At 45.7% G+C, this 22,035-nt stretch overlaps 1 protein-coding gene across 10 annotated transcripts in view; it reads left to right on the top strand.

The window, feature by feature from the left end:
- The window catches only part of LOC126291985 (rhoGEF domain-containing protein gxcI-like), a 349,921-nt gene that overhangs the window by 222,197 nt on the left and 105,689 nt on the right, over positions 1 to 22,035 (top strand). Inside the window, exon 3 of one of the 10 annotated variants that reach the window (XM_049985756.1) lies at positions 21,891 to 21,973. The exons of the other annotated variants lie outside the window; for them this stretch is intronic. Within the exon in view, the coding sequence (XP_049841713.1) occupies positions 21,955 to 21,973 (19 nt within the window). The 5' untranslated portion in view covers positions 21,891 to 21,954. The remainder of the gene's footprint in view (positions 1 to 21,890; positions 21,974 to 22,035) is intronic. 10 annotated transcript variants of the gene reach the window in all.

The following is a 22,035-nucleotide window of genomic DNA, read 5'->3' as shown; positions in this document are numbered from 1 at the left end:
AATATTGATTTAAGTGTTACACTGTCTTTTCTGCAGATATTTTCTGATAAGGAGTTCGAGGACGAAGAGACTAGAAGATATAGAGATGTAGTGCTACAGAAGAATTTTGGAGATTAGATTAGGAGTAGAGCTAGAGAAAAAACTAAATCTGTAGCACAACTTGACTAAAAGAATTGATCAGTTGATAATACTTATCCTGAGGACTCGACGAATAATTGTTTTGGTATGGAGATAGGGGTACAGGATTGCGGTTGTAGGGGAGACAAAGGGATGTATACAGTCAGCAGGTTCAAGTGGATTGTGGTTGTAGTAGTCGAGGCTTGCACAGAATGAGATTTTCACTCTGCAACGGAGTGGGCGCTGATCTGAAACTTCCTGAGCTATTGAATATGTGTGCCAGACCGGGCGTCGAACTCGAGACCTTTGCATTTGCGGGCAAGTGCTCTACCTACTGGGCTACCCAACCACCATTCACTACCCAGCCTCACATGAAACTTCCTGGCAGCCAGGTCGATCAGTTGACAGAGAATTTGCTTACGAAAGGCAAATGTCTCGGACCGGCACACAGTTTTGATGTGCCAGAAAATTTGATATCAGCCCACATTCCGCTGCAGAATGTATATTTCCTTCTGGAAACATCCCCCAAACCGTGGCAAAGCCATGTCCCCGCTACATCCTTTCTTCCGCAAGTGCTAATCTTGCAAATTTCGCAGGAGAACTTCTGTGAAGTTTCGAAGGTAGGGGACAAGGTAATGGCGGAAGTAAACTTGTAAAGACGAGTTGAGTTGTGCTCGGATTGCTCAGTGGGTAGAGCAGTTGCCCTCGAAAGGCATAGGTCCTGTGTTCGAGTCCCGGTCCGGCACACAGTTTAAATCTGTGAGGAAGTTACGTATCAGCGCACATTCCTCTTACAGTGAAAGACTGGACCTACATTCTTTTCCTGTGCGATTCCATTCGTTCCGGTATAAACGAGACTTAAGTCACGCTGCCTGGGGAATGCGCGTGCATTCACGCGTCACGTGGCGTCCATCTTTAGCGCGGTTGGCCCACTCCTGACCTCAGAAACCGCATCCTCGCCTCGCTGGCGTTTCTCAACTCGTCGTGTGTGTGTGTGTGTGTGTGTGTGTGTGTGTGTGTGTGTGTGTGTTTCGACCCTGGCCGGGTGTTCTCTGGCGCGTTATGCAACCAGTCGTACGCACGGGTTGCGCGGGCAGCATAAGCCGCAGGCGGGCTTCGCACCCGTTTCCACACGCCCCTGGCGTCCGTTTTCAAGGAGGTTTTCGCGCTGACGTGGGCCGGTCGGCGCTGATTTTAGATGCCAGCCGCGGCACAGGTGTCTAGCTGAGAAGCCGACTGTGACTTCCGCAAGCACATTAAGGTGGTTCCGGTGCATTACACACTCCTCTGTGGGAGCAGTAGCTCCATTGAGTTACATGACAGCGACGTAATAGCCAACTGGTCGAATGAGACGCTGCAGATAGCAAGATACGGTGTCCATATTCCGATGGATTCAATGTTTCGTTGTGCCTCTCTACATCAGTTTCAGGTTAGTGCGTAAGGCCATCTTACACTGTCGACCTTCTTGTCTCAGTATAGCACTGGAGCCAAATGGGTCTACGGCAACGCCACTGGTGTTTTATTCCTGTCGGAATCTCGTCTCTGTCCTGTGTCATTTTCGTTTATAATTCAGCGCCAAAAATGCGTGTCTTGTGAGGGCTGTCTGCTGTGCAGTCTAGTACATGAACGGTAAAAGTGAGATTATGAGGGAGTATCCTTTTCACGAAGGAAGCAAAATACGGTAACAAAGTGTAAGAAGAAGCAATGATAATAGAGGTTTATTAACGACCAAAGCAAAATTGATAGTGGGTGTTCTTGTTGAAGATCGTGCGGTAAATTCTTTGCACTACTGAAAGAAAGGAGAACTGTCGTCCAAAAATTTCAAAAGATAGCTATTTGTTCGAGATAATACATCTCTCAAAAACATCAAAAAATATCTAGAACGCAGTAAATAGCGTCTTTTTACTGTATCCTTTGTATCTCGTTTAACGCCTAGTGTCATATTAAAAGAAAATTATCTTTCCCATCCAATAATTCGGACTTACTCACTGTTCAAATAATTCTCATTTAAACACATGTATGTATTTACGTTGTCATTTATCCATGGTGTAAGCTTTTTCTTGCTAAAACGTATATACAATTAAAGACATGCGCAGAAAAACGGGCTAACCCCGAAATGTAAAAGCTTGGAGATAAGTGTTGCCATCTGTTGCTGGGTACGGGAACGATCACAATTGACATATTTAGGGGCGAGACAAATATCAATTGCCGGCCACGGTGGTCTCGCGGTTCTAGGCGCGCAGTCCGGAACCGTGCGACTGCTACGGTCGCAGGTCCGAATCCTGCCTCGGGGATGGATGTGTGTGATGTTCTTAGGTTAGTTAGGTTTAAGTAGTTCTAAGTTCTAGGGGACTAATAACCACAGCAGTTGAGTCCCATAGTGCTCAGAGCCATTTTTGAACCAATATCAATTTTGATAGTTCCCGTACCCAGTAGCACATAGCAACATTTATCCCTAAGCTTCTACATTTAAGTCTCAAAAAGTCTATTCTGAAAGTACTAGGTGATCAAAAAGTCAGTATAAATTTGAAAACTTAATAAACCACCGAAAAGAGGTAAAAATTGACACACATAGTTGGAATGACATGGGGTTTTATTAGAACCACCCCATATTGCTAGACGCGTGAAAGATTTCTTGCGTACGTCGTTTGGTGATCGTGTGCTCAGCCGCCACTGTCGTCATGCTTGGCCTCCCAGGTCCCCAGACTGATCAGTGCGGGCGATTATTGGGTTTGGGGTTACCTGAAGTCGCAAGTGTGTCGTGATCGACCGACATCTCTAGGGATGCTGAAAGACAACATCCGACGACAATGCCTCACCATAACTCCGGACATGCTTTACAGTGCTGTCCACAACATTATTGTTCGACTACAGCTATTGTTGAGGAATGATGGTGGACATATTGAGCATTTCCTGTAAAGGACATCATGTTTGCTTTGTCTTCCTTTTTTATGCTAATTATTGCTATTCTGATCAGATGAAGCACCATGTGTCGGATATTTTTTAAACTTTTGTATTGTTTGGTTCTAATAAAAACTCCATTCATTCCAAGCGTGTGTGTCAATTTGTAGCTCTCTATCTACATTATTCCGTGATTTATGCAGTTTTCAAATTTGTACTGACGTTTTGATCACCCGATATTTGTATGTGTGTGTAGCCATGTATGGATGTGAATTATGGATGATACAAAGTTTTGACGAGAAGAGAATAGAAGCTTTTGAAGTGTGGTGCCACAGAAGAGCGCTGAAGATTAGATGGGTAGCCCACGTAACTAATGAGGAGGTATTGAATAAAATTGGGGAGAAGAGAAATTTGTGGCACAACTTGACTAGAAGAAGGGATCGGTTGGTAGGATATGTTTTGAGGCATCAAGGGATCACCAATTTAGTACTGGAGGGCAAAGTGGAGGGTAAAAATCGTAGAGGGATCAACAAAGTAAGAGCCTACGGAATATCAGACCAGCTGTGTGGCTGGATTGAAGAGTATTTAGCAAACAGAACACAGCATGTTGTTCTCAATGAAGAGACGTCTACAGATGTTAAAGTAACCTCTGGCGTGCCACAGGGGACTGTTATGGGACCATTGCTTTTCACAGTATATATAAATAACCTAATAGATAGTGTCGGAAGTTCCATGCGGCTTTTCGCGGATGATGCTATAGTATACAGGGAAGTTGCAGCATTAGAACATTGTAGCGAAATGCAGGAAGATTTGCAGCGGATAGGCACTTGGTGCAGGGAGTGGCAACTGACCCTTAACATAGACAAATGTAATGTATTGCGAATAAATAGAAAGAAGGATCCTTTATTGTATGATTATATGATAGCGGAACAAACACTGGTAGCAGTTACTTCTATAAAATATTTGGGAGTATATATACGGAACGATTTGAAGTGGAATGATCATATAAAATTAATTGTTGGTAAGGCGGGTGCCAGGTTGAGATTCATTGGGAGAGTCCTTAGAAAATTTAGTCCATCAACAAAGGAGGTGGCTAACAAAACACTCGTTCGACATATACTTGAGTATTGCTCATCAGTGTGGGATCCATACCGGGTCGGGTTAACAGAGGAGATAGAGAAGATCCAAAGAAGAGCGGCGCGTTTCGTCACAGGGTTATTTGGTAAGCGTGATAGCGTTACGGAGATGATTAGCAAACTCAAGTGGCAGACTCTGCAAGAGAGGCGCTCTGCATCGTGCTGTAGCTTGCTGTCCAGGTTTCGAGAGGGTGCGTTTCTGGATGAGGTATCGAATATGTTGCTTGCTCCTACTTATACCTCCCGAGGAGATCACGAATGTAAAATTAGATAGATTCGAGCGCGCACGGAGGCTTTCCGACAGTCGTTCTTCCCGCGAACCATACGCGACTGGAACAGAAAATGGAGGCAGTGAGAGTGGCACGTAAAGTGCCATCCGCCACACACCGTTGGGTGGCTTGCGGAGTATAAATGTAGATGTAGATGCAGAGGTAGAGATTCATACAGTAAGCAGGTTCAGAAGAATCTAGGACGCAGTAGATATTCGGAGATGGTGAGCTTGCACATGATAGAGGAGCTTGGAGAGCTGCATCAAAGTAGTCTTTGGACTGAAGACAACAACAACTGCTTTGACAAAGAAATATGATACTGTAATACCGGCGTAAGCTGGACTAGTCATTAATTACGAGTGGGCAGCGCGTGTGGTGTGAGCAGCGAGGGTAGAGGCCAGCGAGCTGGGGCCGGGCGGTGGGGACACGTGTGGAGTGCGCGGCCCTTTGTGCCGGTAATCGCGTGAAACTGCGCTCAGAAGAGTGTGAAGAGCGCGGCGGCCGGAGTCCCTCATGCGAGCCGCTCCGCTCCGCTCCACGCCACGTCAGCCTGCGGCCGCTGCGACCCGGGCGCAGGAATCCGATCGCGATCCCCCTCCGTTAGGGGGCGTCGGGTGTTTGGGGGGGGGGGGAGAGGGGAGGGGAGGGGTAACGAAACACGGCTGTGTGATGGGCCAGGTGGTCAGCACCGTGGGGCAGGTAGGCGATTCTATAGGCTGACGTGCCCTCAGTGCTGGAAGTGTTGTTGGTCTCGCGAGTGGGCAACAGTGCCTTCTTGTCTGCACCAGTGGTGCAGCTTGCTGCCGCGCCGCCCTCCCCTCCCCTCCCCTCCCCTCCCCCTACTACCTCCACACACACACACACACACACACACACACACACACACACACACACACACACAGCGGACGACAGAACGATGGGGACTAGTCACAAGAAACGATCATTCCAAGTTGTAAACAAACGATCTTGATGAGAAACTTGGAGGGTTGTAGAGGGGTCAAAAATCACGAATTTTTGCCCCATTTTCACTTTTAAAGGGTAAAACACAACCCGTAAGCTAATTTGACGTGTTAGGTTTGGAGGGAATATCACGTAAATCGAAGGTGGAGAAAGGAAAGGCAAGGAAAGGAAATTATGATACTGCACTACTGGCAGTTAAAATTGCTACACCACGAAGATCACATGCAACAGGCAACCGATTACCTTTTCAAAGCATTCACGCAAGGTTGGCGCTGGTGGCGATACCTACAACGTGCTGACATGAGGAAAGTTTCAAACCGATTTCTCATACACAAACAGCAGTTGACCGGCGTTGCCTGGTGAAACGTTGTTGTGATGCCTCGTGTAAGGAGGAGAAATGCGTACCATCACGTTTCCGACTTTGATAAAGGTAGGATTGTAGCCTATCGTGATTGCTGTTTATCGTATCGAGACATCGCTGCTCGCGTTGGTCGAGATCAAATTACTATTAGCTGAACATGGAATCGGTGGGTTCAGGAGGGTAATACGGTACGCCGTGGTGGATCCCAACGGCCTCGTATCACTGGCAGTCGAGGTGACAGGCATCTTATCCGCATGGCTGTAACGGATCGTGCAGCCACGTCTCAATCCCTGAGTCAACAGATGGGGACGTTTGCAAGACAACCACCATCTGCACGAACAGTTCGACGACGTTTGGAGCAGCATGGCCTATTAGTTCGGAGACCATGGCTGCGGTTACCCTTGACGCTGCATCACAGACCGGAGCGCCTGCGATGGTGTACTCAGCGACGAACCTGGGTGCACGAATGGCAAAATGTCATTTTTTCGGATGAATCCAGGTTCTGTTACAGCATCATGATGGTCGCATCCGTGTTTGGCGACATTACGGTGAACGCACATTGGAAGCGTGTATTCGTCATCGTCATACTGGCGTATCACCCGGCGTGATGGTATGGGGTGCCATTGATCACACGTCTCGGTCACCTCTTGTTTGCATTGACGGCACTTTGAACAGTGAACGTTACATTTCAGATGTGTTACGACTCACGGCTCTACTCTTCATTCGATGCCTGCGAAACCCTACATTTCAGCAGGATAATGGACGACCGCATGTTGCAGGTCCTGTACGGGCTTTTCTGGATACAGAAAGTGTCCGACTGCTGCCCTGACCAGCACATTCTCCAGATCTCTCACTAATTGAAAACGTCTGGTCAATGGTGGCCGAGCAACTGGCTCGTTACAATACGCCAGGCACTACTGTTGATAAGCTGTGGTATCGTGTTGAAGCTTCATGGGCAGCTGTACCTGTACACGCTATCCAAGCTCTGTTTGACTCAATGCCCAGGCGTATCAAGGCCGTTATTACGGCCAGAGGTGGTTGTTCTGGGTACTGATTTCTCAGGATCTATGAACACAAATTGCGTGAAAATGAAATCACATGTCATTTCTAGTATAATATATTTGTCTAATGAATACCCGTTTATCATCTGCATTTCTTCTTGGTGCAGCAATTTTAATGGTCATGTAGTGTAGCTGTATCGGGACTTATATGCAGAATCAGCGACGACGAGGGAAAATTTGTTCCGGACAGGGTCTCTACATCTTCATGGCTACTCTGCAAATCACATTAAAGTGCCTGGGAGAGGGTTTATCGAACCACTTCCACAATAATTATCTATTATTCCAATCTCGTACAGCGCGCGGAAGAACCGAAGACCTATATCTTTCCGTGCGAAAGAAGAAAGTGGGTGACTCAAATTTCGTGAGAACATTCTGCCGCAACGAAAAACGTCTTTGTTGTATTGTTGTTCTCCTCGAATCCTGTATCATTTCAGTCAAACTCTCTCCCATATCTCGACGGAGCGAGGTGGCGCAATGGTTAGCGCACTGGACTCGCAATCGGGAGGACGACGGTTCGATCCCGCGTCCGGCCATCCTCATTTAGGTTTTTCCGTGATTTGCCTAAATCGCTCTGGGCAAATGCCGGGATGGTTTCTTTGAAAGGGCACGGCCGACTTCCTTCCTCGCCCTTCCCTAATCCCATGAGACCGATGACCTCGCAGTTGGGTCTCTCTCCCCCCAAACAATCCAACACTGTTCCGCGATAATACAAAACGTGCTGCCCTTCTTTGAACTTTTTCAATGTACTCCGTCAATACTATGTGGAAAGTATCCCACACCGTGCAGCAGTATTCTAAAAGAGGACGGACAAACTTAGTGTAGACAGTCTTTTTAGTAGATCTGTTACATTTTCTAAGCGTCTTACCTTCCAAACTTGGGATATTGCGGAGACATGCCCTTGAGAAAAAACTGTTTTCAGCCTCATACCTGAGGACAAGGAAGTTGTTCATCTGGTAATCCAAAAGCCCTCGACGAGACAGCCATTGGATGTATACATCTTTCGATATTGAAAAATTTTATATTGCGTTTTTCCGTTCTACTGAATAATTGAAATCATAATCTCCAAAACTGAAAAATATGTATTGCATTACGCTGGCCTCACAACACGCCCGCCAAGTTTAATCGAGATCGTTGATTTACACCTGGGAATTCGTCCCTTTTCAATTTGCGGTCGAGCGATATTGTTGAAGGAGTAGTTCGTGGTATGCTTGAGTAACTATAGCTGGTGGCACACTGTCTAAAGATGCCGCTCTGTTTCGATTGTTTTTTATTTACTCGTGTGCACAGTGCTGCAGTAATTTATAAACGACATCATTTTCCTCCTGGAATCTTTATAACATTCATTCTTTCACTGTGGTCGCAATTTTGGCTTTTTGGGAAAACGTATGAGTGGAAGGAAACGGGTTTTTGCCCGAGTTTTCACAGCCAAACGAAGAGCGGAAAATGGAGAAATTATTTTTTATCTCAAAAGAGGTAAGTTTTTAAATTAAAAACAACCTTATTAACCATTGTCCATCTTTATTATTGATGTCTGTGCATTTATTTCCCCACATAGTGACCCTGGCGACGAACACATTTCTCCCAACGCGAGTCCGGTTTGTTGATACCGTCACTGTAGAATGTTTGACTGTGTTGACGGAACTTTCTGGCAGATTAAAACTGTGTGCCCGACCGAGACTTTGGAAGGTAGGAGACGAGATACTGGCAGAAGTAAAGCTGTGAGTACGGGGCGTGAGTCGTGCTTCGGTGGCTCAGATGGTAGAGCACTTGCCCGCGAAAGGTAAAGGTCCAGAGTTCGAGTCTCGGTCGGGCACACAGTTTTAATCTGCCAGAAAGTTTCATATGAGCGCACACTCCGTTGCAGAGTGAAAATCTCATTCTGTATTGACGGAGCCACAACCTTACTTCAGCTTGCGCCACTTCTCTGCAATCAAGGCAGTTAAAGAAAACTTAGTTATTTGAGGGAAAATTGTAACATTTCACGAAGATATGCTGCTAGCTAAGTAATTGAAATGTCAAAAAGGTAAGTCGTTCAAGGCGTAGCTAATTTTGGTGTTAAAAGTTAGCTGTTGTATGTTTAACTGTCTAAGAACTTGAAAATAATTTCTTGAACCTTGCAAGTTTTTTTATGAAATGATTCGTCTTACAGTGAGAAATACTTTACGTGAGAGAAACATTTGGTGCGCCTTTGAATGATTAAAAATCGGCTACAGCAAATGACGTGCTGGTGTTTAACATAGAATGTTAAAGAGCGGCAGAGGATATTCACGTGTTGGATTATTTCGACCACGTAGCCTCTTGTTGGGTTGCCTTGATATACTATTGGTACGTGAAATTAAGCGTTGAACTTCAGATTCCCAATCGGCATTTCATATGCTGTAGATGATTTCGAGACTAGATTCAAACGGAAGCTCAATATGAGTTTTGTTACCTTTTAAATTGCCTGTTACGATGAAATCCGACGCAGGTAGCAGAGCGATAAGTTGGGCGATGGCTGACCGTATTAATGTACTGTACAAAGAATAATCGGACATATAAAATAATTTAGAAAGCCGGTTCTAATAGAAACGATGCAAATAAATGTGTGTGTGTGATGGGACGCGGATGTCACATCACCAAAACTTCCGCTTCCCAGCGGAACTTAGCTGCTGAAACATGGAATAAATCTGTGAAACACGGAATAAATCTGTAGAGATAATTACTGATGGTTAAGACACATATTCAATAAGATAACTCATTTTAACCGAATATTAAACATTATTACTCACAATTAAATCAAAATTACGGAAATGATGAGCTTGTGTTTATAGATAGAAGAAATAATGGGTAGCAGAACAACAACGTAGTTATTCCATAGACTCTGACATGTTGAGTCCAAGGATATACGTATTTCTCAGTATGCAGCTTAACAACACTAAAAAATCAGGAGTCTTCGTCGTTAACATAAAAGAATGTGGTAGCGCTTCATGTAGTAATTGACATGGAACGCATGTCTCCCGCGTGCAAATTGTATACCGTGCGTCCACGAAGTGCAACGTTTGACAACTCAAATGACGTCTATTTCAGCGACTACGTACTACGCCTCCTTCTTGCTCACCCTCACGAGTATGCTGTAGACACTCACGTCTTCCAGTATAACAGGAGCCGTGTGCAAGCGGCTGCACGCGTACGTTACTGGTTTGACGAAAATACAGGCGCACTATCCCACTTCAGCTGGCTCCCAAAATTACCCGATCTTAATTACACGGAAAATGCCTGGACATATTTGGAACAGCGGGTAGCTATGTACATCACCGCAGTTTGGCAACTCGACTTGATCTAATCATTAAGGGGTGCCCCAGTTTGAGTCCACGAAGAAACTTGTGGACTGTGTTTCTTTCAGAATTGAGGCTAGGGTTGACTATACACAGTGGTAGCATGATGATAAAGAGCTCAGATGGAAACCCAGCTCTAAGCAAAGAAGGGAAAGCAGAAAGATGGAAGGAGTACATAGAGGGTCTATACAAGGGCAATATACTTGAGGACAATATTACGGAAATGGAAGAGAATGAAGGTGAAATGAGAGATACGATACTGTGTGAAGCGTTTGACAGAGCGCTGAAAGACCTGAGTCGAAACAAGGCCCCAGGAGTAGACAACATTCCATTACAACTACTGACAGCCTTGGGAGAGCCAGCCGTGACAAAACTCTACCATACGGTGAGCAAGATGTATGAGACAGGCGAAATACCCTCAGACTTCAAGAAGAATATAACAATTCCAATCCCAAAGAAAGCAGGTGTTGACAGGTGTAAAAATTACCGAACTATAAGTTTAATACGTCACGGCTGCAAAATACTAACGCGAATTCTTTACAGACGAGTGGAAAAACTGGTAGAAGCAGACCTCGTAGAAGGCCAGTTTGGATTCCATAGAAACGTTGGAACACATGAGTCAATAGTGACCCTACGACTCCGATTAAGGAAAGTCAAACGTACATTTCTAGCATTTGTAGACTTGGAGAAAGCTTTTGACAGTGTTGACTAGAATACTCTCTTTCACATTCTGAATGTGGCAGGGGTAAAATACAGGGAGCGAAAGGCTATTTACAATTTGTACAGAAACCAGATGGCAGTTATAAGAGTCGAGGGGTATGAAAGGGAAGCAGCAGTTGGGAAGGGAGTGAGACAGGGTTGAAGCCTATCCCCGATGTTATTCAATCTGTATATTGAGCAAGCAGCAAAAGAAACAAAAGAAAATCTCGGAGTATATATTAAAATCCATGGAGAAGAAATGAAAACTTCGAGGATCGCCGATGACATTGTAATTCTGTCAGAGGCAGCAAAGGACTTGGAAGAGCAGTTGAACGGAATGGACAGTGTCTTGAAAGGAGGATGTAACATGAACATCAACAAAAGCAAAACGAGGATAATGGAATGTAGTTGAATTAAGTCGGGTGATGATGAGGGAATTAGATTAGGAAATGAGACTCTTAAAGTAGTAAAGGAGTTTTGGTATTTGGGGAGGAAAATAACTGATGGTGGTCGAAGTAGGGAGGATGTAAAATGTAGACTGGCAATGGCAAGAAAAGCGTTTCTGAAGAAGAGAAAGTTGTTGACATCGAGTATAGATTTAAGTGTCAGGAAGACATTTCTGAAAGTATTTGTATGGAGTGTAGCCATGTATGGAAGTGAAACAGGGACGATAAATAGTTTAGACAAGAAGAGAATAGGAGGTTTCGAAATCTGGTGCTGCAGAAGAATGCTGAAGATTAGATGGGTAGATCACATAACTAACGATGAGGTATTGAATAGAATTGGGGAGAAGTTTGTGGCACAACTTGACCAGGAGAAGGGATCCGTTGGTAGGACATGTTCTGAGGCATCAAGGGATCACCAATTTGGTATTGGAGGGCAGCGTGGAGGGTAAAAATCGTAGAGGGAGATCAGGAGATTAACACACTAAGCAGACTCAGAAGGATGTCGGTTGCACAGGATAGAGTAGCATGGATAACTGCATCTGGACTGAAGACCATAACAGCAGCAGCATGATGGCTCCTTTCAGTGGTTAATCTTTATCCAGACAGTTACCTGCTGACTCTGCAGCTAGTCCTCCGTGCTTAATCAGGGGCAAGCCGTGGCTTTGTCCCCGCGCGCCAGTGCGGTTGTCGGCGCCAGCGGTGGGACCTCGGCACGCAATCTCCGCATGAGGACGGGCACGGCGAGCAGCCGGTGCTGTTAGCTGAACTTCCGCACGCGTTGCGTGTGCCGCTGGCGAGCCTGCCTTCTGCTTCCCGGGCAGGCGCGTGCAGCGTGCTTATGCCACGGGTCACGGGAAGGCTCCTGCAACCTCGGCTCAACTGTCCGCCACGTTTTCCCCAAACTATACAACACTGATACGTGTTTACATACGTCACATCCACACTCCGCAAGCCACCTGACGGTGTGCGGTGGAGGGTACCTCTATCAGTTCTCCCTTCTATTCCAGTCTCGTACTGTACGTGGAAAGGAGGATTGTCGGTATGCCTCTGTGCGGGCTCTAATCTCTCTCATTTCATCCTCATGGTCTCCCCGCGAGATACACGTAGGAGGGAGCAATATACTGCTTGACTCTTCGGTGAAGGTATGTTCTCGAAACTTCAACAAAAGCCCGTACCGAGATACTGAGCGTCTCTCCTGCAGAGTCTTCCACTGCAGTTTATCTATCATTTCCGTAACGGTTTCGCGATTACTAAATGATCCTGTAACGAAGCGCGCAGCTGTCCGTTGGATCTTCTCTGTCTCTTCTATCAACCCTATCTGGTACGGGTCCCACACTGCTGAGCAGCATTCGAGCAGTGGGCGAACAAGTGTACTGTAACGTACTTCGTTTTCGGACTGCATTTCCTTAGGATTCTTCCATCTGCTTTGCCGACGATCAACTTTATATGATCATTCCATTTTAAATCACTCCTAATGCATACTCTCAGATAATTCATGGAATTAACTGCTTCCAATTGCTGACCTGCTGTATTGTAGCTAAATGATAAGGGACCTATCTTTCTATGTATTCGCATCACATTACACTTGTCGACATTGATATTCAGTTGCCATTCCCTGCTCCATGCGTCAGTTCGCTGCAGATCCTCCTGCATTTCAGTACAATTTTTCATTGTTGCAACCTCTCGATATACTACAGCATCATCCGCAAAAAGCCTCAGTGAACTTCCGATGTCATCCACAAGGTCATTTATGTATATTGTGAACAGCAACAGTCCCATGACACTCCCCAGCGGCACACCTGAAATCAGTCGTACTTCGGAAGACTTCTCTCCTTTGAGAATGACATGCTGCGTTCTGTTATCTAGTAACTCTTCAATCCAATCACACGATTGGTCTGATAGTCCATATGCTCTTACTTTGTTCATTACACGACTGTGGGGAACTGTATCGAACGCCTTGCGGAAGTCAAGAAACAAGGCATCTACCTGGGAACGCGTGTCTAAGGCCCTCTGAGTCTCGTGGACGAATAGCGCGAGCTGGGTTTCACACGACCGTCTTTTTCGAAACCCATGCTGTTCCTACAGAGTAGATTACTAGTCTCCAGAAAAGTCATTATACTCGAACATAATACGTGTTCCAAAATTCTACAAGTGATCGACGTTAGAGATATAGGTCTATAGTTCTGTACATCTGTTCGACGTCCCTTATTGAAAGCGGGGATGACCTGTGCCCTTTTCCAATCCTTTGGAACGCTACGCTCGTCTAGAGACCTACGGTACACCGCTGCAAGAAGGGGGGCAAGTTCCTTCGCGTACTCTGTGTAAAATCGAACTGGTATCCCATCAGGTCCAGCGGCCTTTCCTCTTTTGAGCGATTTTAATTGTTTCTCTATCCCTCTGTCGTCTATTTCGATATCTACCATTTTGTCATCTGTGCGACAACCTAGAGGAGGAGTACAATGCGAGTGCAGATTTCTGAATAAGTGTATTGAATTCGTCGCAAATGAGGGTGGCTGCTCAGCTGCGAAAACTGCACTAATACAGAAATGATTTTCGCATGTTTAGATTTGCTAGTGACCCAGAATGAAGAAAAAGATCAGCCATTGAGTGTCGGAGAAACAATTGGGAACCACCCGGCGCTCAGTTGTGTGTTGTAAATTTATGTTAACAAAAGTAGTTATAAGCATGAAACCAGTTGTTGCATGAAACCAGGTGTTGAGGAATGGCGCCATTCCTTGCTCGCTCTATTGGTTTACAGTTGGTGGAAGTGAACCCAGATTTCGTCTCCAGTAACGATTCTTGCAAGGAAGCCATCACCTTCTCGTTCAAAGCGCCGAAGAAGTTCTTCACAAGCGTCAACACGTCGATCTCTCATTTCAGGAGTCCGCTGCCGTGGCACCCATCTTGCAGACACTTTGTGAAACTGGAGCACATCATGCACAATGCGGTGTGCTGACCCATGACTAATCTGTAAACATACTGCAATGTCATTCAGTGTCACTCGGCGGTTTTCCTTCACTAAAGCTTCAACTGCTGCAATGTTCTGTGGAGTCACAACTCGTTGTGCCTGACCCGGACGAGAGCATCTTCCACTGAAGTCACACCATTTGGCAACTTCCTACTCCATTCGTAGACTTGATGCTGTGACAAGCAAGCATCGCCGTACTGAACCTTCATTCGTCGATGAATTTCAGTAGGTTTCACACCTTCACTACGCGATCGCAAGTGGGGCGGCATATCTTTATGCTGATACTGCGACGGTATGTCTGCATCTGCACTATGCTGCCACCTACACGCCACTCTGCACGCTGTTTGTAGCACGCTTACCAACTTACAGGATAACGGCGCGAAATTACGATTTGTTATTGGAAATTTAAGGATTTCATTTGACTCACCCCCGTAAAACCATGAGGAACGTAGTGATTCCCAGATAAGTGAGTGGCTCGAAGACCTCTTTCAAGTAATAGAACCCTCGAGACCGAGTGTTCATCAGAGACAAACGTATCGTCAGGAGTGATCTAGGGAAGTTTGAGAGCACAGCTGTTGCTCTTTTATATATAAATGGTCTGACGGACAGGGTCAACAGCAATATACGGCTGTTTGCTGACAATTCTGCTGTGTACGGAGAGCCGCCCATTATTGCCGAACGGTTCTAGGCGCCTCAGTCTGGAACCGCGCTACCGTTTCGGTCGCAGGTTCGAATCCTGCCTCTGGCATGGATGTGTGTGATGTCCTTAGGTTAGTTAGGTTTAAGTAGTTCTAAGCTCTAGGGGACTGATGACCTCAGATGTTAAGCCCCATAGTGCTGAGAGCCATATTTTTTGGTGTACGGAAATGTGCCATCGTTGAGCAGTATACAAGATGACTTGGACAAAATTTCTACTTGATATCATGATTGGCAGGTTGCTTCAAATGTAGAAAAATGTAAGTTAATGGCGATGAGTAGCAAAAACGAAATGCCATAGTGTTAGACTACAGCAGTAAGGTCTATTTAATTGCTAGCAATAACACAGTAAAGCGATAAGAAACGAAACGAGCACGAAAGGACGGTAGCAGGGAAGGCTTCGGTTTGTTGGTAGAACTTTAGGAAAATTTAGATCAGCCGTAAAGGAGGCCGTGCATAGAACAGTAGTGCGACACATTCATGAGTACTGGTCGAGTGGTTTGGATCCGTACCTGGTCCGATTAAAGAAAGATATAGAAGCAGTTCAGAGGCGGGCTGCTAGATATGTTACCGATAGGTTTGACTAGCACGCAAGTGTTACGGAGGTGCTTCGGCAACCGAGATTGGGATCCCCAGAGGCAACGCTATACTCATTTCCGAGGAACACTGTCGAGAAAATTTAGGTGAGTGGCATTTGAAGATAACTGCAGACCGGTCCTTCTGCCGGCAACGGACGTTTCTCGTTAAGGGCCACGAACTTTAGAGAAATTAGGGCTCGTACGGAAGCTCTAGATACTCCTTTTCCCGTCGTTGTATTTACAAGTGAAAACTAGGAGGAAATGACAAGTAGAGGTATAACGTATCCTTCGCCACATACCGTACGGTGGCTTGCAGACTACAGAAATAGTTGTGCGGGAAGCGCCCTCCGCCACACACTGGTGGCTTGAGTAGTACAGGTGCGGACTAGACGTTGCTGAGGGACCGGTTCGTTATTCATTATAAGAGCGCACCGCGATCAACAGAAGACTGTCTGGCTCAAGGTAGCCAGTGAGGCAGTTGCGCACCGCGATCAACAGAAGACTGTCTGGCTCAAGGTAGCCAGTGAGGCAGTTGGCTTGCGCAGTCGCTCCTGATAGGAGTCATCCAATATGGTTGTAAACGGTACTAATACTACAGTTCCCTATAATTTAAATCGTCCAGAGGCAGGAATGTAGCGGGATAGCTGGGAGGCCTGAGAAGGTACTCTGGGGATGGGAAGCGGTGCTGTTGCCGCTCTCGCATCTAACCCCGCTGGCGACGTAACCGGGGCGTTGCCATGACGACGCGCTGCCGCGTCATTCCCCCCACCACGGCGCCCGGCGGCTGCAGCCGGACACTGCCTCTCGCCTCTCTCTCTCTCTCTCTCTCTCTCTCTCTCTCTCTCTCTCTTCCATTTATTTCTCTCTCTTTTTTTCCCTCCTTTTCATGCTTTCGCAACCACACCCGTGCCTCATCTGCTCAGCAACGCACTGCAAAATCCGTGAAACAGTGGGCACTTGTTGCTGTTGTAACACTATTGAACGCACTTCCCGTTCCGTCCTATTCGTCCCAAGGTCTGCAGTGTTGCAAGGAGCGGTCGATAATTAACCAGACAGATTCCAGTAGTTGGAGAAAATACTGAATATTATTAAAAGCAACTCCGTGTCCGCCGAATTGACGAAATCGGGGAAAAATTACTCCATTACACTGAAACAAAAAAAATGCAAATATAACCTGTTTTACGTACAGTAATGGCTTTTAACTCGACCTCATGATGTAAATATTTCTCGACTTCCTCAATGCTTACTTGGTTCGTTTGTACGAGAGCGTGCTGGAAAGTAATACCACCGAATCTACATCTGAAAACTCTTAAAGCTTTTTTTAAATAAATCGAACGCTTTTAATATTCTACGCCACCATTTTTCATGTCTGCGTAGTTGCTGCCGTCTGACGCTAGAGGGCTCCGAATTGTAGCGTGTAAGATGGCGGTGTGTGACGTAACTACTTTGGTAGGTGAGAAATAGCGTTATGTCTCGTGTTTCGAATTCAGAATTTGTCCAGTCATGGAACAGCCTCTCCGCGAGCATGAGAATGCCAAGCCACACACAAGCGCTCCGACATCTAAACAGTCCGACGCCTTGGCTTCAGTGCCATCGATCATCCTCGATACAGTCTCGACTTGGCCCCATCCGATTTTCATTTGTTTGCAGAAATTAATGAACACATTTGAGGACTTCGTTAGCGATGAAGCGGTACATGCAGAAGTAAGGTTGCCATTCCGTCAACAAAGTCAAAGATTCTGCAGCGACGATATCAATAAACTGGTCTCTCGCTGGGAGAAATGTGTTCGCCGCTATGCTGACTAATTGTAAGAAATAAATATGTAGACATGAAGAATAAAAATGTTAACAAAGATCGTTTCATTTAAAAAGCTTTAACACTTTTCACATAAAAAATTCGGTGGCTTTACTTTTCAGCACGCCGTGGTACAGCTTGCCGCAGTTGTGCGACCCTTTCAGTGCGTTTAACATTTATTAAATGTACACTACTGGCCATTAAAATTGCTACACCAAGAAGAGATGCAGATGATAAACGGGTATTCATTGGACAAATGTATTATACTAGAACTGACATGTGATTACATTTTCACGCAATTTGGGTGCATAGGATCCTTTCTGGCCGTAATAACGGCCTCGATACGCCCGGGCATTGAGTCACAGAGCTTGGATGGCGTGTACAGGTACAGCTGCCCATGCAGCTTCAACTTGATACCACAGTTCATAAAGAGTAGTGACTGGCGTATTGTGACGAGCCAGTTGCTCGGCCACCATTGACCAGACGTTTTCAATTGTTGAGAGCTCTGGAGAATGTGCTGGCCAGGGCAGCTGTCGAACATTTTCTGTATCCAGCAAGGATCGAATGAAGGGCAGAGCCACGGGTTGTAACACATCTGAAATGTAACGTCCACTGTTCAAAGTGCCGTCAGTGCGAACAAGATGTGACCGAGACGTGTAACCAATGGCACCCCATACCATCACACCGGGTGATACGCCAGTGTGGCGATGATGAATACACGCTTCCAATGTGTTCACCGCAATGTCGTCAAACACGTATGCGACCATCATGATGCTGTAAACAGAACCTGGATTCATCCGATAACATAACGTTTTGCCATTCGTGCACCCAGGTTCGTCGTTGAGTACACCATCGCAGGCGCTCCTGACTGCGATGCAGCGTCAAGGGTAACCGCAGCCATGGTCTCCGAGCTGATAGCCCATGCTGCTGCAAACGTCGTCGAACTATTCGTGTAAATGGTTGTTGTCTCGCAAACGTCCCCATCTGTTGACTCAGGGATCGAGACGTGGCTGCACTATCCATTACAGCCATGCGGATAAGATGCCCGTCATCTCGACTGCTAGTGATAAGAGGCCGTTGGGATCCAGCACGGCGTTCCGTATTACCCTCCTGAACCCACCGATTCCATATTCTGGTAACAGTCATTGGATCTCGACCAATGCGAGCAGCAGTGTCGCGATACGATAAACCGCAATCGCGATAGGCTACAATCCGACCTTTATCAAAGTCGGAAACGTGATGGTACGCATTTCTCCTCCTTACACGAGGCATCACAACGTCGTCTCACCAGGCAACGCCGGTGAACTGGTGTTTGTGTATGAGAAATCGGTTGGAAACTTTCCTCATGTCAGCACGTTGTAGGTGTCGCCACTGGCGCCAACCTTGTGTGGATGCTCTGAAAAGCTAATCATTTGCATATCACCGCATCTTCTTCCTGTTGATTAAATTTCGCTTGTGAAGCACGTCATCTTCGTGGTATAGCAATTTTAATGGCCAGTAGTGTATATCATCTGGTAACGAATCGCTAAACGATCGGAAACTGATCGTGGTAAATAAAAATTGGAAGCATCACAGAAGGCGACTGGTTGCAGTTATTTATGGAAACGTTAATTCATTACAGTCGCAGAATTTCAAATCCATAATAGATAAAAGTTTCACATCCACATGTTTTGCAGAGGGTCTCACAGTTACTTTGACTATTTCCCAATGTTCCACTCACGAACAGCATGCGGAAAATGCCAACGCCTAAATCTTTCCATTCCCTCTAAGATGACGCGAAAAGCGGTAAATCAGTGTGAATACAAATACCTGTAAAATATCAGACTGCTTCCGGAACAAATTAGACGGGAACTACCGCATGAAAGCAGTTGTATGCAAGACAGGCGCCCGACTGAAATCCATTGCATGAGTCGTCAGGAATTGCAGTTCTCGCAAGAAGGAGACCTCTCATAAAACCCTCGACCGACAGCTTCTAGAGTCGGTGTAGCAAACTTTCCAGGCAACATTGATGGAGGACACAACGGTGAAGTGGGTAAAATTACCTAATTTTGCATATAAAATTCCACACTTTTATTTCACAGTCGGTGATTTACACATGCTGGGTTGACATTCACCCTAAAAGCAGGGAAAGTATAAATTGCTTCGACATTTTTCACACCGCATTTTTACTGTTACAGCGTTGTTCTAAAGTTTAGCAGCGCAGGATTAGCCGAGCGGTCTTGGGCGCTGCAGTCATGGACTGTGCGGCTGGTCCCAGCGGAGGTTCGAGTCCTCCCTCCGGCATGGTGTGTGTGTGTGTGTGTGTGTGTGTGTGTGTGTGTGTGTGTGTGTGTGTGTGTGTGCGTGCGTTTGTCCTTAGGATAATTTAGGTTAAGTAGTGTGTAAGCCTAGGGACTGATGACCTTAGAATTAAGTCCCATAAGATTTCACACTCATTTGAACATTTTTTGTTTAAAGTTTCTGCTGAAGGGAAACTTGGTTTGTATTCATAACAGGTCCTCCCTCACCCTCATCGAGCAGTCAGGCAGCAAACCACGCGTAGAATGTCATTTCCCTAAATATTGGCGAGGATAGTTGGTGCTGTGCAATGGAATGTATTTTGATGCCGTCTTCTGGCTATGTCATTTCTTGTTTTCTCCCGACGGGCCGATTTTAAGTACATCGCCGGGAACCTGTTGTTAGCGAGCAACTACCGAGCGCTGTTCGAAAGTCAAAATGAAACTAACAGAATACCAAATCCAGGACGCTTTAGTTACAGTCCTGCTTCGAAACCTATTTGCAGAGTTTACCTAGGTTTCAACGTTAGTAATAACGTCTTCTTCAGAACATAAAATATTATTTAAATGTTTGCCTAAAACAAGCCATGTCCTGAGTCAACTTTATAAACCTGATGCATAACCATAAGGTTGTTTGGGGAAGGAGACAAGACAGCGTGGTCATCGGTCTCATCGGATTAGGGAAGGATGGGGAAGGAAGTCGACCGTGCCCTTTCAGAGGAACCACCCCGGCATTTACCTAGAGTGATTTAGGAAAATCACGAGAAACCTAAATCAGGATGGCCGGACGCGGGATTGAAGCGTCGTCCTCCCGAATGCGAGTCCAGTGTCTAACCACTGCGCATATAACGATAAGGTTTTGTCACTTATATCCAAGAAGTGACAAAACCTTACGGTTATGCATCAAGTTTTATAAAGTTGACTTAGGACATGGCTTGGTTTAGGCAAACATTTAAATAATATTTTATGTTCTGAAGAGGACGTTATTACTGACGTCGAAACCTAGGTTCAAATGGCTCTGAGCACTATGGGACTTAACATCTATGGTCATCAGTCCCCTAGAACTTAGAACTACTTAAACCTAACTAACCTAAGGACAGCACACAACACCCAGCCATCACGAGGCAGAGAAAGTCCCTGACCCCGCCGGGAATCGAACCCGGGAACCCGGGCGTGGGAAGCGAGAACGCTACCGCACGACTGAAACCTAGGTAAACGATCAAGTTAACCTGCAACTGCCCGGTAACTATGGTAACATAAATACGTCATGCCTCTCCCGACACGCGTCAGAATTTTTGTAAAATTTTGCCATCTGTAGTTTCCACGTATGCCACTTTCATTTCTGCCCAAGCCCTGCATGTACCATAAATCTGGACGAAATCGCTGATGACGTGCAGGCGCGGCGCCTTCGTAAGTGATTCTTCTCGCGCACTTGCTGTTGGAACGGTTCCGAAATTACCCTCCACCATTCACCCGAAAATAGTTTGCAGAGTACAGGTGTAGATGTATGCGAGTGTGTGAACGTTTTGGCTTTCTTCCGTTTCGGTGAATGTAGTGCTTCTCTCATGGGACACTTGGTAGAAGCTATGGTTTAAATCATGGGTCTCCAAACTACGCCCCGCGAGGGCCGGCTAACCGGCCCGCGTTAGCTGGCCGGACATCCCCGGTATCCGGCCCGCCAAATATTTGAGGTGGTGCCTATACTGCCAACAATTGAGCTTCGAGGCCTATCGTGACCAATAACCCCGACATTGACGGAGCTCTATCTTTACAAAGCGGAAGGTCATGGTTAAACTTGTGGCTATCCACAGTAAACAGACAGACCAATCTCCGCGCGATAGTGAAAAAAAAAACCGGTTAACAGACTAGTTTGGCAAAAATATTTTAAGTAAAAAAAATCTTAGCATTTTATTCTGCTCACGAGTCTGGTGCAAGTCTTTCAAATGGACGCCACTTCGGCGACTAGCCCTAGTAATCAATCATTATGGAAGATGCTTCTTGCCTCACTTTCTTTACGTATTTCGATTTTCAGATTTTCCTTGCCTCTTCGAATTCAAACTTTGAATTGTCCCACACCTACTAGTACAGCGCATAAAACACTAAAAAAACTCGTGAGACACTCGCAACATACACACAGTCACGCAAAAGAACTATCAAATATATGCCCTGGCTCTGCTACTCACTACAAGACTACGTAAGTAAACTTATTGTTGCGCCGCTTGAAATAACAATGCCTTGACATACTGTTCCTCTGTTACGTCTTGTAGTAACAGTGTTGCTAACAATGATTTTGAGATTTCGTTAACTTTGCAGGACGCTTTCGTGAAGAATGTGCAGCTACATACTTTTTTGTCGGTGAAATTCGTCAGAATAAAATATGCCAGAAATTCGGTCAGGTACGTCCACCTATCAAAATTATGTAATTAAATAAGACTGGTAGTTTGTTTCAGTGTTAGCT

Source organism: Schistocerca gregaria, chromosome 9 (genome assembly GCF_023897955.1).
Source record: "Schistocerca gregaria isolate iqSchGreg1 chromosome 9, iqSchGreg1.2, whole genome shotgun sequence".
In the NCBI taxonomy this organism is placed as follows: domain Eukaryota; kingdom Metazoa; phylum Arthropoda; class Insecta; order Orthoptera; family Acrididae; genus Schistocerca; species Schistocerca gregaria.
Note: the sequence above shows the minus strand (reverse complement) of the source record. Positions and strands in the feature narration are given on the sequence as shown.